The 12,724-nt window shown below is 37.8% G+C and overlaps 1 protein-coding gene across 3 annotated transcripts in view; it reads left to right on the plus strand.

The window, feature by feature from the left end:
• NEXN (nexilin F-actin binding protein) overlaps positions 1–12,724 on the plus strand; it is a 64,647-nt gene that overhangs the window by 16,837 nt on the left and 35,086 nt on the right. For all 3 annotated transcript variants that reach the window (XM_049875606.1, XM_049875607.1, XM_049875608.1), the window contains exon 2: positions 12,475–12,553. In XM_049875606.1, coding sequence (XP_049731563.1) covers positions 12,527–12,553 — 27 coding nt within the window. In that variant the 5' untranslated portion in view covers positions 12,475–12,526. The remainder of the gene's footprint in view (positions 1–12,474; positions 12,554–12,724) is intronic.

Consider the following 12,724-nt stretch of genomic DNA (forward strand, 5'->3'; position numbering starts at 1 on the left):
GAACATTACTGTGATATCACAAGTAGACACTGCAAGAAAACTATAGGCCTATATCCCTCAGGAACACAGATGCAAAACTTCTTACCAAAATTTTATCAAATCAAATTCAACAATCTGTTAAAAGAATATTGCATCATGACCAACTGGGGTTTATCCCAGGAATGTAAGGTTGATTTAACATTTGAAAATCAGTTAATGTAATACACTATATTAACAAACTAAACAAGCCCATATGATTACCTCAGTAGATACAGAAAAAGCATGATTCCAACATCCATTCCTGATAATTACTCCAGAAAAACTAAAAATAGAAAGAGACTTAATCTAATAAGGGTATCTACGAAAAACCTACAGCTACCATCATAATTAGTGGTGAAAGATCGAATGTTTTTCCTCTAAGATCAGGAACATAGCCAAGATGTCTACTCTTACCACTTCTCTTTAATGCTGTATTGGACGTTCTAGCTAGTACAGTTAGGCCAGAAAAAAGAAATAAAAGGCATACAAATTGGAAAGGAAGAAGTAAAACTATTCTCACAGTTTACACAATAGTCTATGTAGAAAAACTGATGGACTCTATAAAAAAGTTAATAGAATTAATAAGTTACTTTAGCAGGGTTGCAAGATATAAGATCAGTATACAAAAATAAATTGTACGTCTATATACTAGCAATAAACTGCTATTCAAAAGACACTGTTAAGAGAATGAAAAGACAAGCCACATACTGAGAGAAAATCTTTGCAAATCACACATCTGATAAAGGACTTTTATCCAGGGTACATAGGGTATTTCAAAGTTCAATTACAAAACAAATAACCCAGTAATAAAATGGGCAAAAAATTTGTACACTTCACCAAAGAAAATTTACAACTAGCAAATAAACACATGAAAAGATGCTCAATATCATTTGTCATTCAAAACCCAAAAAACCTGTTGCCATCAAGTCCATTCTGACTTATAGTGACCCTGTAGGACAGAGTAGAACTGCCCCATAAGGTTTCCAAGGCTGTAATATTTAGGAAGAAGACTGCCACATCTTTTCTCCTGTGAAGTTGCTGGTTGGTTCAAACCGCTGACCTTTTGGTTAGTAGCTGAGCAATTAAACCACTGCACCACCAAGCCTTAGGTAAATATAAATTAAGGAAGAAATAATACCAACTCTATACAAGCTCTTCTAGAAAACTAATGAGGAGGGAATACTTCTCATTAGGTAAATATAAATTAAAACCACAATGTGATACCTCTACACACCTTTACAATGTCTAAAGTTTACAAGACTGACCATACCAACTGGTTAGTGAAGATGTAGAGAAAGTATAACTCTGGGACACTACTGGTGGAAATGTAAAATCGTCCAACCACTTAGAAAACTGGGTGGAAATTTCTTAAAAAGTGAAACATACATCTACCATAAGGCCCAGCCATTATACTTTACTTATCCAGAAAAATAAAAGCATATATCTATCCAGGCAGTCCCCGGGTTATGAATGTCCGATTTACATATAACATGTAGTTACAAACCAACCCCATAAAACCTATTGTATTAAAAATCTGAGGTACATACAATGGCTTGTAATAACAAACAAACAGTACTTTGTGATGCACATCAAAACATTACTGTATCATCATTTAAAGATGTTTTAGTGTATCTGGAAGTGTTTCTTTAAAGTTTTTCTGTGTATCTGTTTTAGTGTATCTGGAAGTTTTTATGCGTAGAAAAGTACGCTACATACAAACTGACATTAGATATGAACCGTACCTAACTGCTCTGACTTACGTAAGAATTTGACTTGAGACAGATTTACCAATAGAACTCATTCGTAATCCAGGGACTGCCTGTACAACTAATTGTACATGAATATTCATAGCAGTTTTGTTTGTAATAGACAATAACTAGAAAAATAAGAGACCAAAAGGGCAACAATTACTGTAAAGCAACAGAACTCAAATGTCTACCAGTACATGAATGGTTACGGTATTTTAATGCAAATAATGTACACCTTCTACATTTGTTTGCCAGCTGCATCCTCCCCTGCAAGGTATTTTTGTAAGCACACTGTGCTAATTTTTTTACAGCGACATGTGAAAAAAAATTGGCATAGCGGAACTTGTGAAAATGTGGTTGGCAACCAAATGTAGAAGGTTGCGTTATTTGCATAAAATATGGTAATATATTGTAGTATATTCTATAATGGAATATTATTCATTAATAAATGAATTAACTGTTGGTATATGCAACCAAATGGATGAATCTATTTTTCAGAATAATTATGCTGAGTGAAACAAGCCAGACAATAGAATATATGCTGTATGATTCCATTTATATGAAATTCTAGGAAATGTAAATTAATCTACAGTGATAGAAAGCTTGTCTACCTGGGATTGTGGGGGAGGCAAGGAGATAGGAGGGAGGTATATATATTAAGGTAATAAATATATACAGCACTCCCAAAAGAAACTTGTGGGGGTGCTATATATATTTATGGTATGATTGTGGTGAAGGTGTTATGAGTACATACATATGTCAGAACTTATCAATTTGAACACTTTAAATAAGTGCATTTATTGTGTATCAATTATACCTCAACAGAGTTGTTTTGAAGTTTTTTTTTCTTTAATAGCCAATAGATAAAATTCTAAAAATTATTCAATTAATCCAAAGCTAGGCAGGAAAAGAGTATAGAGGAGCAATAACAACCAAAAAAGTAGACAAACAAAAAACAAATATTAAAATGGTAGCCCCAAATCCAATGAGACCAATAATTACATTAAATATTAATTGACTAAACACTGCATCTATCTATTAATATCTAAGGACAGACATTATCAGAATTGATTTTTTTTTTTTTTAAAACAAGGTCCAATTATGTTGCTGTACCCAAGAAATACACTTTCCATATAGGGATACAGATAGATTGAAAGCAAATGGATAGAAAGTGACATTCCATGCACTGTGTTAACGTAAGGAAGCTGGTGTGGCTATATTAATATCGGATAAAGTAGGCTTCAGGACAGTGAGATAAGAAGAGGGAAAGTTAATATAGATGAAAGGGTCAATTCTTCAGGAAGACATGGCAATATTAATATGTATGACCTTAAAGAAGTTTGAAATTACATGAAACAAAAATGACAGAATTAAAGTTAGAGAATGATAGAAGAGTTAGCCAAAAAAACAAACCAAAGAGATTAAAATTAGTAAAGACATAGAAGATCCAAATACTACCATCAATCACTTTGATCTAGTTAGAATTTAACCCAATAGTCACAGAATACGCAAACTTTTTAAGTGCACATGATATCTTCACCAAGTTATTCTTGGCCATACCCTAAAGAGATCTTTTAACACCATAAGCCTTGTACTTTCTACACCCTGAATCCTGGGAAAAGGAATTGAAAATCATCTAAATATTGTAATAATTTATTATTTGCTTGGCATTTGTTAGTATTTTTTGAAGAGTAATTAATATCCTTTTCTAATTACAAGAATACATAGCATATTATGATATCTACTAAAATAGTAAAAATTAAGCTATTGAAAAGTCTTATAAAGGAAACCAAAGTCCCAGAGAAGAAATTAGTCTACAGGGCTGATAGCCTACACAAGCCATGGGCTCATCTACCCTGAGGCCAGAAGAACTAGATGGTGCCAGACTACCACTACTGACAATTCTGATCAGGGCCACAGTAGACTGACCCTAAAAGAGCAGGAGAAAAATGAGGAACAGAACTCAAATTCTTAAAAAGTCAAGACTTGGAGGAGGGGGCCAAGATGGCTGACTAGGTAGATGCTACCTCGGATCCCTCTTGCAACAAAAACTTGGAAAAATAACTGAATCGATCACATACATGACAATCTACGAACCCTGACCAACAAACACAGATTTAAAGAGTTGACCTGAGTGACAGAGACCGAGAACGAACAACTACGGGGAAGCAGCGACTGTTTTCGGAGCCTGGAGCCAGAGTCCCAGTCAGGTAACCTTGGTGCCGGGCTTTGGACTGGATGCAGGGGAGCTGAGCACAGCATCCTGTGACGGTGCAAACACGAGGTGCAGACCTACCCCCCTGAACTGACCTAGGGAGGGGGCCCAGCCGGTCATCGCGGGCGGTGCGGCGACGCGGCTGGCAGGAGGAGAAGTCGCCGGGAGGCAGCGACTGGTTTTGGAGCTGGGAGTGCAGCGTCCCAGCCAGGGAACCTTGGCACGGGGCTTTGGACTGGGCGCAGGGGAGCTGAGCACCACATCCTGTGACGGTGCAAACGGGGCGCAGGCCCAGCCCCCTGAACTGATCTGGGGGGGGCCCAGCCGGTCCGCACAGACGGCGCGGCCATGCGGCTGGTGGGAGGAGAAGTCACCGGGAGGCAGCGACTGTTTTTGGAGCCAGGAGTGCGGCATCCCAGCTGGGGAAACTTGATGCTGGGCTTTGGACTGGCAGCGGAGGAACTGACCGCGGCTTCTGAGACAGTGCAAGTACAGGACGCGGGCCTAACCCTCGGGGGCAATCTCTACCCAGCCAGCACACACAGGTGACGCGCCCCTTGGGAATCTCAGATAAAACAGTCATCCCAAGCGAGATAAGTAACTTTGTCTATATTCTGGGGTGCTACTCTCTCCTGTTTTTCTGAACACTCCCCTCCCCTTCCCAGGCGGCTTCATTAACATTGGAATTTCCTGATCCAGAGGGAGAACGGCTCCGCGGCTTTTCTTTTCCTTAGAGAAGCAACCACAAAAAACCCGGGGACCAAAAATCCTTCCCTAATTGGACTAAAAACACAGAACCAGCTCCAGCCAAGCATATGTGATCCACAGTCTCGGGCTTTCATCCCTACAGGGAACAAGGTGGCTATTATAATGCAAAGGCATTTCTGATAGGGATCTGACTGCATTTTTTTTTAGCAGATATACTGGAAAGACAAGTTTCCCAGGTCTGATATCTCTGCGTATTCAACAGAGCCCTCACTGACCCACAACAAGGAACTGAGGGCTGAAGCTCCCCCCAGACCACCTAGCCTCCTGCCTTAGGGGTCTAAGGAGGATGACACCTGCCAATCTGTAGAGATACTTGCATTGGGGGCCTAAGGTACAGCTGCAGAGCCCACCCACCAAGGTGCTTTAGGAATAGAGACACACCTACCTCACTGACACTTGGGGGAAGCCTGTCAGCATCCTGCCCCCTCTGGAGTGTGAACCCCAGCTGCTACTAGAATCTGGTGCACACAACTATCACCACTACTTCTCAAGGTGGATAGGTGACAGGGTGCATCACACACTTGACCCAAAATCAGATTCTACTCAAGAATAGTGAATGGACTCAAGCATAGATATCTGGTAACAGCCCAAACCAGCTGGTAATAGGTCATAAGTAAGTCAAGGGCTACAACAATCAAGACAGCACAATCTAGTAGCCCATCCACGTATATTGAAAGAAAACAAAACAAGATAAGACTCAGTGAGCAAATATAGAATAAATCACTACAATATCTTAGTGATGGCTCAGAGACAGCAGTCGATATCAAACCATATAAAGAAGCAGACCATGACTGCTTCTACAACCCCCCAAATAAAAGAATCAAAATCTTTCCCAAATGAAGATACAATCCTGGAATTATCAGATACAGAATATAAAAAACTAATTTACAGAATGCTTCAAGACATCAGGGCTGACCTCAGAAATGAAATAAGGCAATCTGCAGAAAAAGCCAAGGAACACACTGATAAAAGAGTTGAAGAACTCAAAAAGATTATTCAAGAACATAGTGGAAAAATTAATAAGTTGCAAGAATCCATAGAGAGACAGCATTCAGAAATCCAAAAGATTAACAGTAAAATTACAGAATTAGACAACACAATAGGATGTCAGAGGAGCAGACTCGAGCAATTAGAATGCAGACTGGGACATCTGGAGGACCAGGGAATTAACACCAACATAGCTGAAAAAAAATCAGATAGAAGAATTAAAAAAAATGAAGAAACCCTAAGAATCATGTGGGACTCTATCAAGAAGGATAACTTGCGTGTGATTGGAGTCCCAGAACAGGGAGGGATAACAGAAAACACAGAGAGAATAGTTGAAGATCTGCTGACAGAAAAGTTCCCTGACCTCATGAAAGACGAAAGGATATCTATCCAAGATGCTCATTGAGCCCCATTTAAGATTGATCCAAAAAGAAAAACACCAAGACATATTGTCATCAAACTTGCCAAAACCAAATATAAAGAGAAAAATTTAAAAGCAGCCAGGGATAAAAGAAAGGTCTCCTACAAGGGAGAATCAATAAGAATAAGTTCAGACTACTCAGCAGAAACCATGCAGGCAAGAAGGCAATGGGATGACATATACAGAGCACTGAAGGAGAAAAACTGCCAGCCAAAGATCATATATCCAGCAAAACTCTCTCTGAAATATGAAGGTGAAATTAAGATATTTACAGATAAACACAAGCTTAGAGAATTTGCAAAAACCAAACCAAAGCTACAAGAAATACTGAAGGAAATTAGTCAGAAAACCAATAATATCAGATACCAGCACAACACAAGGTCACAGAACAGAATATCCTGATATCAACTCAAATAGGGAAATCACAAAAACAAATTAAGATTAATTAAAAAAAAAAAAAAGCTCAAAACAGGGAATCATTGAAGCCAATATGTAAAAGATCACAATAATCAAAAAGAGGGACTAAATACAGGTGGCATAGAACTGCCATATGCAGAGGGATACAAGGTGATATTGGACTATACAAGTTAGGTTTTTACTTAGAAAAATAGGGGTAAAGATTAAGGTAACCACAAAGAGGTATAACAACTCCATAACTCAAAATAAAAACCAAGAAAAATGTAACGACTCAGCAAACATAAAGGCAAATACTATGAAAATGAGGAACACACAGTTTACAAAGAAAAATGTCTCAGCACAAAAAAGTAAGTGGAAAAATGAAATTGTCAACAACACACATAAAAAGGCATCAAAATGACAACACTAAACACATACTTATCTATAATTACGCTGAATGTAAATGGACTAAATGCACCAATAAAGAGACAGAGAGTCTCAGACTGGATAAAGAAACATGATCCGTCTATATGCTGCCTACAAGAGATACACCTTAGACTTAGAGACACAAACTAAAACTCAAAGGATGGAAAAAAATATATCAAGCAAACAATAAGCAAAAAAGAGCAGGAGTAGCAATATTAATTTCTGACAAAATAGACTTTAAAGTTAAATCCACCACAAAGGATAAAGAAGGACACTACATAATGATAAAAGGGACAATTGACCAGGAAGATATAACCATATTAAATATTTATGCACCCAATGATAGGGCTGCAAGATACATAAATCAAATTTTAACAGAACTGAAAAGTGAGGTAGACACCTCCACAATTATAGTAGGAGACTTCAACACACCACTTTCGGAGGACAGGACATCCAGTAAGAAGCTCAATAGAGACATGGAAGACCTAATTATAACAATCAACCAACTTGATCTCATTGACTTATACAGAACTCTCCACCCAACTGCTGCAAAGTATACTTTTTTTTCTAGCACACATGGAACATTCTCTAGAATAGACCACATATTAGGTCATAAAACAAACCTTTGCAGAATCCAAAACATCGAAATATTACAAAGCATCTTCTCAGACCACAAGGCCATAAAAGTGGAAATCAATAACAGAAAAATTAGGGAAAAGAAATCAAATACTTGGAAACTGAACAATACCCTCCTGAAAAAAGACTGGGTTATAGAAGACATTAAGGAGGGAATAAGGAAATTCACAGAATGCAACGAGAATGAAAACACTTCCTATCAAAACCTCTGGGACACAGCAAAAGCAGTGCTCAGAGGCCAATTTATATCAATAAATGCACACATACAAAAGGAAGAAAGAGCCAAAATCAGAGAACTGTCCCTACAACTTGAAAAAATAGAAAGTGAGCAACAAAAGAATCCATCAGGCACCAGAAGAAAACAAATAATAAAAATTAGAGCTGAACTAAATGAATTAGAGAACAGAAAAACAATCGAAAGAATTAACAAAGCCAAAAGCTGGTTCTTTGAAAAAATTAACAAAATTGATAAACCATTGGCCAGACTGAATAAAGAAATACAGGAAAGGAAACAAATAACCCAAATAAGAAACAAGATGGGCCACATCACAACAGACCCAACTGAAATTAAAAGAATCATATTAGATTATTATGAAAAATTGTACTCTAACAAATTTGCAAACCTAGAAGAAATGGATGAATTCCTGGAAAAACACTACCTACCTAAACTAACACAATCAGAAGTAGAACAACTAAATAGACCCATAACAAAAAAAGAGATTGAAACGGTAATCAAAAAACTCCCAACAAAAAAAAAGCCCTGGCCCGGATGGCTTTACTGCAGAGTTCTACGAAACTTTCAGAGAAGAGTTAACACCACTACTACTAAAGGTATTTCAAAGCATAGAAAATGACAGAATACTACCTAACTCATTCTATGAAGCCACCATTTCCCTGATACCAAAACCAGGTAAAGACATTACAAAAAAAGAAAATTACAGACCTATATCCCTCATGAACATAGATGCGAAAATCCTCAACAAAATTCTAGCCAATAGAATTCAACAGCATATCAGAAAAATAATCCACCATGACCAAGTGGGATTTATGCCAGGTATGCAAGGCTGGTTTAATATTAGAAAAACCATTAATGTAATCCCCCATATAAATAAAACAAAAGACAAAAACCACACGATCTTATCAATTGATGCAGAAAAGGCATTTGACAAAGTCCAACACTCATTTATGATAAAAACTCTCACCAAAATAGGAATTGAAGGAAAATTCCTCAACATAATAAAGGGCGTCTATACAAAGCCAACAGCCAACATCACTCTAAATGGAGAGAGCCTGAAAGCATTTCCCTTGAGAACGGGAACCAGACAAGGATGCCCTTTATCACCGCTCTTATTCAACATTGTGCTAGAAGTCCTAGCCAGAGCAATTAGGCTAGACAAAGAAATAAAGGGCATCTGGATTGGCAAGGAGGAAGTAAAATTATCTCTGTTTGCAGATGACATGATCTTATACACAGAAAACCCTAAGGAATCCTCCAGAAAACTACTGAAACTAATAGAAGAGTTTGGCAGAGTCTCAGGTTATAAGATAAACATACAAAAATCACTTGGATTCCTCTACATCAACAAAAAGAACATCGAAGAGGAAATAACCAAATCAATACCATTCACAGTAGCCACCAAGAAGATAAAATACTTAGGAATAAATCTTACCAAAGATGTAAAAGACCTATACAAATAAAACTACAAAGTACATAAGAAACTAAAAAGGACCTACTTAAGTGGAAAAACATACCTTGCTCATGGATAGGAAGACTTAACATAGTAAAAATGTCTATTGTACCAAAAGCCGTCTATACATACAATGCACTTCCGATCCAAATTCCAATCTCATTTTTTAATGTGATGGAGAAACAAATCACCAACTTCATATGGAAGGAAAAGAAGCCTCGGATAAGTGAAGCATTACTGAAAAAGAAGAAGAAAGTGGGAGGCCTCACTCTACCTGATTTCAGAATCTATTATACAGCCACAGTAGTCAAAACAGCCTGGTACTGGTACAACAACAGGCACATAGACCAATGGAACAGAATTGAGAACCCAGATATAAATCCGTCCACATATGAGCAGCTGATATTTGACAAAGGCCCAGTGTCAGTTAATTGGGGAAAAGATAGTCTTTTTAACAAATGGTGCTGGCATAACTGGATATCCATTTTCAAAAGAATGAAACAGGACCCATACCTCACACCATGCACAAAAACTAACTCCAAGTGGATCAAAGACCTAAACATAAAGACTAAAACGATAAAGATCATGGAAGAAAAAATAGGGACAACATTAGAAGCCCTAATAGAAGGCATAAACAGAATACAAAACATTCCCAAAAATGACGAAGAGAAACCAGATAACTGGGAGCTCCTAAAAATCAAACACCTATGCTCATCTAAAGACTTCACCAAAAGAGTAAAAAGACCACCTACAGACTGGGAAAGAATTTTCAGCTATGACATCTCCAACCAGTGCCTGATCTATAAAATCTATATGATTCTGTCAAAACTCAATCACAAAAAGACAAACAACCCAATCAAGAAGTGGGCAAAGGATATGAACATGCACTTCACTAAAGAAGATATTCAGGCAGCTAACAGATACATGAGAAAATGCTCTTGGACATTAGTCATTAGAGAAATGCAAATTAAAACTACGATGAGATTCCATCTCACTCCAACAAGGCTGGCATTAATCCAAAAAACACAAAATAATAAATGTTGGAGAGGCTGCGGAGAGATTGGAACTCTTATACACTGCTGGTGGGAATGTAAAATGGTGCAACCACTTTGGAAATCTATCTGGCGTTATCTTAAACAGTTAGAAATAGAACTACCATACAACCCAGAAATCCCACTCCTCGGAATATACTCTAGAAAAATAAGAGCCTTCACACAAACAGATATATGCACACCCATGTTTATTGCAGCTCTGTTTACAATAGCAAAAAGCTGGAAGCAACCAAGGTGTCCATCAACGGATGAATGGATAAATAAATTGTGGTATATTCACACAATGGAATACTATGCGTCGATAAAGAACAGTGAAGAATCTGTGAAACATTTCATAACATGGAGGAACCTGGAAGGCATTATGCTGAGTGAAATTAGTCAGAGGCAAAAGGACAAATATTGTATAAGACCACACTATTATAAGATCTTGAGAAATAGTATAAACTGAGAAGAACACATACTTTTGTGGTTACGGGGGGGGAGGGTTTTTTACTGATTAGTTAGTAGATAAGAACTGGTTTAGGTGATGGGAAGGACAACACTCAATACATGGAAGGTCAGCTCAACTGGACTGGACCAAAAGCAAAGAAGTTTCTGGGATAAAATGAATGCTTTAAAGGTCAGCGGAGCAAGGGTGGGGGTTTGGGGACCATGGTTTAAGGGGACTTCTAAGTCAATTGGCAAAATAATTCTATTATGAAAACATTCTGCATCCCACTTTGAAATGTGGCGTCTGGGGTCTTAAATGCTAACAAGCAGCCATCTAAGATGCATCAATTGGTCTCAACCCACCTGGATCAAAGGAGAATGAAGAACACCAAGGTCACACGATAACTATGAGCCCAAGAGACAGAAGGGGCCACATGAACCAGAGACTTACATCATCCTGAAACCAGAAGAACTAGTTGGTGCCCGGCCACAACTGATGACTGCCTTGACAGGGAGCACAACAGAGAACCCCTGAGGGAGCAGGAGATCAGTGGGATGCAGACCCCAAATTCTCACAAAAAGACCAGACTTAATGGTCTGACTGAGACTAGAGGAATCCCGGCGGTCATGGTCCCCAAACCTTCTCTCGGCCCAGGACAGTAACCATTCCCGAAGACAACTCATCAGACATGGAAGGGACTGGACAGCGGGTAGGAGAAAGATGCTGATGAAGAGTGAGCTATTTGTATCAGGTGAGCACTTGAGACTGTGTTGGCATCTCCTGTCTGAATGGGGGATGGGAGGATAAAGAGAGTTGGAAGCTGGGAAAATTGTCACGAAAGGAGAGACTGGAAGGGCTGACTCAGGGGGAGAGCAAGTGGAAGTATGGAGTAAGGGGTATATAAACTTATATGTGACAGTTTGACTTGATTTGTAAACGTTCACTTGAAGCTCAATAAAAGTTAAAAAAAAATTCTATGCAGGAAAGGGAATGAAATATAAGTTCAAGGAAAGAAAAAAAAAATGATGTGAAATTTCCCACTGTTAAAGAAGAGCTACTTTGTACTTTACAAGGCTGATGCTGAGTATCAAATTGCTGTGGTATATACATTCTATTGGATACATTTAAAAGAATGATATAAGAGTTTCATTCCAAAATGTCAGTATTTATATTATGCCAGAAATTATATCTTTTGCATCTATTTAAACTTGTTATAATTTCAAGTGTCAAATTAAAAATGTGTGACTGGGAAAAAAAAAAGTCAAGACTTACTGGACCAGTTGAAACTAGAGTGCTCCCTGAGACTCTCACTCTGAGATCTCTTTAAACCTTGAACTGAAACAATCTCCTGAGGTCACCTTATAGAGAAATAACAGATTGGCACACAAAATAAAGGATATTACCCATGAGTATGGTGCTCCATTAAAAAACCACCTATATGATACCCAAAGATCAACAATTACTCTAAAGCAAAGATGAGAAGATAAGTGAGCAGAGAAACCAGAGTACTGGAAGCAGAACAACCAGAACACAAAGAGAATACTGAGACATTGTAAAAAATATAACTAATGTCACTGAACAGTTTGTATAGAAATTGTTAAATGGGAACCAAATTTGCTGTGCAGACTTTCACAGAAAAAACAATTTTTTTTTTTTTAATTCTTACAAAATACTAAAATTTTTTTTCAGGTGCAAAAATATACAACACTTCATAATTGCCTGAAGACCACATAGAGCAAAAATGAATGATATTTCCCAAAAGGCTGAGGTAAGTCTCAAAATTAAAAAAAAAAAAAAAAGTAAGTGGAGGAAATGTAGGATTGACTGTAGAGCTATTGGAAGGGTCGTATTTAGAAGTTCATAGTTAACAACATAGAAACAAGATATAAAACATAAAAAGAGAAATTCAGTCCGATCTCAGAGTCAGTATTTTCATTTG

This window comes from Elephas maximus, chromosome 3 (genome assembly GCF_024166365.1).
Source record: "Elephas maximus indicus isolate mEleMax1 chromosome 3, mEleMax1 primary haplotype, whole genome shotgun sequence".
NCBI lineage: Eukaryota > Metazoa > Chordata > Mammalia > Proboscidea > Elephantidae > Elephas > Elephas maximus.